This window comes from Polypterus senegalus, chromosome 16 (assembly GCF_016835505.1).
Source record: "Polypterus senegalus isolate Bchr_013 chromosome 16, ASM1683550v1, whole genome shotgun sequence".
Classification (NCBI taxonomy): Eukaryota; Metazoa; Chordata; class Cladistia; order Polypteriformes; family Polypteridae; genus Polypterus; species Polypterus senegalus.
In genome coordinates, this window is record NC_053169.1 from 52,500,878 (window position 1) to 52,505,899 (window position 5,022).

General features: G+C 45.6%; 1 protein-coding gene across 1 annotated transcript; it reads right to left on the bottom strand.

Moving 5' to 3' along the window:
* Positions 1-1,066: 1,066 nt before the first annotated feature.
* Positions 1,067-3,752, bottom strand: LOC120516343 (interferon regulatory factor 2-binding protein 2-A-like). The gene is given in 3 exon segments (XM_039737946.1): positions 1,067-2,120; positions 2,123-2,215; positions 2,598-3,752. Coding segments are annotated over 3 exon segments (1,548 nt in total). The 5' UTR covers positions 3,448-3,752; the 3' UTR covers positions 1,067-1,515.
* Between the last annotated feature and the right edge of the window lie 1,270 nt (positions 3,753-5,022).

The following is a 5,022-nucleotide window of genomic DNA, read 5'->3' on the forward strand; positions in this document are numbered from 1 at the left end:
AACACAGCACCCCCATCCATTTTGTTTTTTCCTGCTGTTGCTAGTAGATTGTGCTCGATGTACGTCACAGCGTATCTGTGGCACACACTGCTGCTTACTGTACACTTAAAAAGGAAGTGATGTTTTTGTTGTTTTTTTCTTTTCAGCGCACACTGAATACCTATAAAATTGAAAGCTCTAAAAATATGGAAAAACCGAAACTATTACGATTAAAGTTAAGTAGCTGAATGAACAGTTGAAATGTCCTACGAGTCATTTGCTACTATATATAAGAATAATTCGGTGGGGCGCTAAGTAATAATGAATCAATACTTTTAAAATAGGCCATTCTGTGCAAATAATATGTGAGATCTTCATAATAATAAAAAATGACTAGGCATTCCTCTTTCATTTAAGATTATCAGTAAATCTGTGATCTATAGTTCTACGCTAATTTTGCTTTGAATTATAACGGCCTGTTAGAAATAGCCTTCTTGTGTTTAGCAACACGTACTTAAACACTGAGTTTTGATTTGTACATTAAATAGCTTGGTGTTTAATGCATCATGTTATTCAAGTCAAAGTGCCCCTCCGAGCAGTTTCTGACGCAGAATAGATTAGTAGGTGCTGAACAAGGACCACCAATGCAATTTAACTTATATAGAAAAGTTCAGGAATGTCAGACCCCCGCCAAAGCTAGAAGGAGCTTCAGATGGTGCGAGAAAAGTGCGACGTCCTTTGATAACGCGTCTCCTATTTCTGCTGAGCATTTCACTTTTTCACTCGCTGGAAATAATGCTTATACAGTACTTATTTTAGGCACCGTAGTTGCAAATATTTGTAAATACATTCCGATAATTATTTCGGCACATGTATTGTATGCATTCTTTTCTTACCAGAACCCTAAAAGCGCAAATATCTCAAATATAAAAATGCCTTAAATAATGTCACTGGGAAGTAGAAGCACTACACCAAACTGCTCTATTTCTACGACATTACATCACCGCCTATTGAGATTTTCTGCCGCCCGGACATATGTCCCCAGGGCTTTGCTGATTATGGTGAATAAGCAATCACAGACACTTACTTATTATTACAAGGTCAGAAACTGTATTTGGCAATATTTTAACAAGTGCATACAAGTACAGCTAGAAGCATTTCAGTTTTTGCCAAGTGCTCGTAGAGTAGCATTAGTCACATTCTACGTTTTAACAGGAACTGTCACCAGACCTAAAGTACATCAAATGATTTTTTTTCGTTTGAATGTATGTTTTTTTTTTCTTTTTTGCAATTAAACATCGACAAAAAAGGGGGAAAAATAGTCCATTATAATGAGTACATACCTTTATCTTCAAAAAATATAAACACAATGTATTCAAAAATCAAAAATTATACAGCCATGTTTACGAAGTTTACACTTCTCTTATGTTCAACATATATACAGGTCCTTTAGTTTCTTTTGGATGGTATGTATGCATTTATTTATATATTTATATTTTTCTTTCTTTTTTTGTAGTTGCTGTGTTTTTAAAGAAGTTAAGGGTCCCTCTCCTTTTTTACTTTGACATCCCCTGCAAGAATGGTTGCGATTTCCCCTTGCATAAAAGCCCATGGTACGCTTGAGCCCACCAGGGGGCATTTCTCTCCACTGGGGCAATACACTTCCCCGGTTGCCCCTTGTTGCTTGATGCTCTCTCTGGAGCACGGAAAGCAAAACTTGTGCGAAGCTACTGAAGGGCACTGTACGAAATGCGTGTCCTCAAGGCGCTCGTGACACAGGGTGCAGCACAAGGGGATACTGCTTGGTACTGACGAGTCCGGAATGCTTTGGGGGTGCCCTTGCTCCATGCCTGGGGCGTGCGGCGTCCCTGCACCTGGCACATCCCTTTGAGCAACTCTCCTTTGGTTCATAGATGAAGGGGACAGGGGGCTGTTGCTGTTCCGCCGGGTGGTGGAGTGTACCTGGTTGGCGTCCTTAGGGGAGCTGTTCCCCCCGGCGTTGTCTGCCGCCAGTATGAGGGCTGCCATGGGCGATTGGCCATTCTGGGAAGCTTCTGGCGGAGTAGTACGGTTGGAATGAGGAGAAGGAGGTGTCACAAAGGTGGTGGCCATGGTGGTCATTTTCATTACTTCGGCAGGGGCGGCAGCCACTGTTGCCCTTCCCCGTTGATCTTGGCGGGTGCCCCTTCTCCTTCAGGCTCCGGGGATGGTTTCCGCTTCCTTACCCCGCCGCGCCCTATAAAACACAACAACAAACAATAACATGAATATACTGTGCAGTAACTACGCGAGATACACACAACAGTCACAGGCCTATGTGATATATATATATATATTCACGCAAAATCATCTGGGCAGTTGCGTGTTTATTGCAATAAAAACAGGCAGGCAGGCTGACACACAGATACGCGCGCGCACATACACACATACACGCGCGCACACACACGGGCACACATGCACACGTCAAGATCTGCAGGGTAATCACTTGCACTGGCACTCAGCTCAGCAACAACTGTAAGCAGCGGAAATACCCCCGCTAGCATGTTTTCATGCACGCAGGCTGACTCATGCGCCTGTCTGCTTTGACACAGGCGACGTTTTGTGAATGATCTTCTTACCTGACTTGGTGGCCACAGGACTGGCATCAAAGCCCATGCCCCTGCCCTGCTGCAAGGGTGCGTGCTCCTTCTTGAAGCGCGCGTCGAAAGGCGAGTGGTGCAAAGCCATCATGTCCCGCACTGTCTTAGGCTTATTCGGCCATTCCTCGGATCTGTTTTTGTGATTCTCACCGATGTCGGACAGGCTGTCCGCCCGGTGCTTGTCTTTGATATCCCGCTCGTGGTCCGTGCTGGAGACGGAGGCCGGCCGCTTGCTGCTGATCTCTGCTTGGCTCGCCGTTAACGCAGGCGAGATTCCCATCTGCGAGTTCCTGCCGTTGACAGCGTGCACAGACGGCGGGGGCAGATTGTGAGATGTCCCGTTGACTAAAGGCATCAAAGTGGGGGGCACCGTGCTAGTCCTGCGGGGGTTGGGGCTTTGCCTGTTCAGCTCCGGTGGCTCGTCCGGTTTGGGAAATCCATTAGGCACCGGGATGCCATTAGCTTGCCTTGCAGATGAATACTCGGGTCCCAGCCGTGGAGGGCGATCTGAAGCGATGGGATAGCGATCCAGGGGTTGAGGCGGCCGGGATCCCGGATCAGCCGTCGTGTGATTGATCTGCTGGATGTCCTTGCCAGAGGAGAGCTGCGCTTTTACCGGCCCCGGTGATCTCCCCTCCTGGAAGCCGTGAGCTCTCTTGAGCTGCCGAGCCGTTTCGATCACAAACTCAATGCGGTCCGCTCCCTCGTAGTTTACACATCCTCTGCAAACGGGCTCTGTAAAATCCCAGATCATAGCCCACGGCATGCGAGGCAAGTCGCATAAATAACACGACTGCCTCCTGGAAGCAGCGACCGCCGCAGAAGACATCGCTCGCCAAAGTAGATAGCCTTCTATCGGCTGTCCGCTGGTGCTGTTCAAAAAAAAGAAAAAAACTGGCAAACTTACGGCAAAGAAAAGTTTAGAATTTCTGGGTTTTTTTCCTCCTTCTTCGTACCGGGCCTGTCCAAAGACCAGCAACAACAATGAAGTTACAAACAGAAGTTCATGGCAGTGTGTACTTTACTAGAGCGCGCCTCTATCTATCTCACTCACTCACTCACTCACTACTACTGAGCGAACGAGCGGGCTCAATGTGGAGCGGTGACGTCATCACGGAACACTAAACTTGTGCTTCCAGCTCCAATTCTATTTACTTGATTCTTCGACAGCCCCCCTCCTGCGCATGCTCTATTTCGACGTCTCTGCCCCCTTTTTTAAATCAATTGAACCAGTGCCAGGAATACAAGAGCTACAACCAGAAGTAAAAACGAGATTTCTGCAATAAGGAAGGTTTACTTCATAGGTCTAATTTTTTTTTACAACAACCAAAACAAGGGAGGGGAGCAATTTTGCCAGGAAAGGCACATTATCAAGAAAATCGACTGCGTTGAGGGTGCTGGTGAATATGTTATTGGCGTCTTAAGACACGTGGAGGTTCGCTTTTTCCACCCTAGGGTTATGGAGAGTCGGTAGCTGTCCAATGGCCAAACCTGGACCCCAATCGGAGATACGTTACATCTTTTTAAAGATTTTTATGGCAGGGTTAGGCTTATCGGGTTTGGAAGGAGTGTTTTCAATAAGTATGTACGCCCAAAGATAATGTTACGAAATTATATAATTTTGGCATCCGCAGGAAAAAAAAAAACGTTCGGGCTTGTTGATTCAAACAGGCAGGTGTGGCAATGTTAGTCGCGCTGCTGCAAGCTACAGTTGTAAAAGTGTTAATGTCCTCCAAAGCTCAGCCGATTGTGGCGTCACCGCCACTTGCCAGGTCCCAGCCCCCTGGCGCGCATGCGCCGGCAGATACGTGACTCTATGTAATTGGCACTCGCGGCCCCATTTAGCAAATCCACATTCCAGTAAGAATGCCAGCACCACGTCACACATCACACTGCCCTCAGCTAACTTTGTGCAAACAACTGCTCATGTTACCGACACGCTTAGGCTTGGCTCTTTTGTTGATTAATTCATTTTTTTCTTAAGTTGCTTTAAATGTTGCAGGAAAAAATCACTATAAAATATCTGACGATGCAGCAGACGCGCTCGTTCGTTCTATTGACTTAATTCATACGGTCTCGTTAACCTAGTATCAAGGATCCCTTTTTTCCGCGTAGTGGACAGCAAGATGACTGTTGGACTGTTTTAAATCGCAGGGCAAATTGTTCGCATTTTATCGAAGCAAAAAAAAAATAATTAAAAAATGTAAATTTCCCACGGTATGTCTAGAGTTTTTTTTTTTTTTTCAAATATGTAGGGAAGCGTGTTGTGATAATAAACGCATATATGCGATGCGTGTGTGTGCAAAAGGCAGATCTGATGACTGATATTTCCTCTTGAGGCAAACCCGAAACGGAAATACTGTAAATAATATTCAAATATTCCGAGCGTATAATAAAATATGCA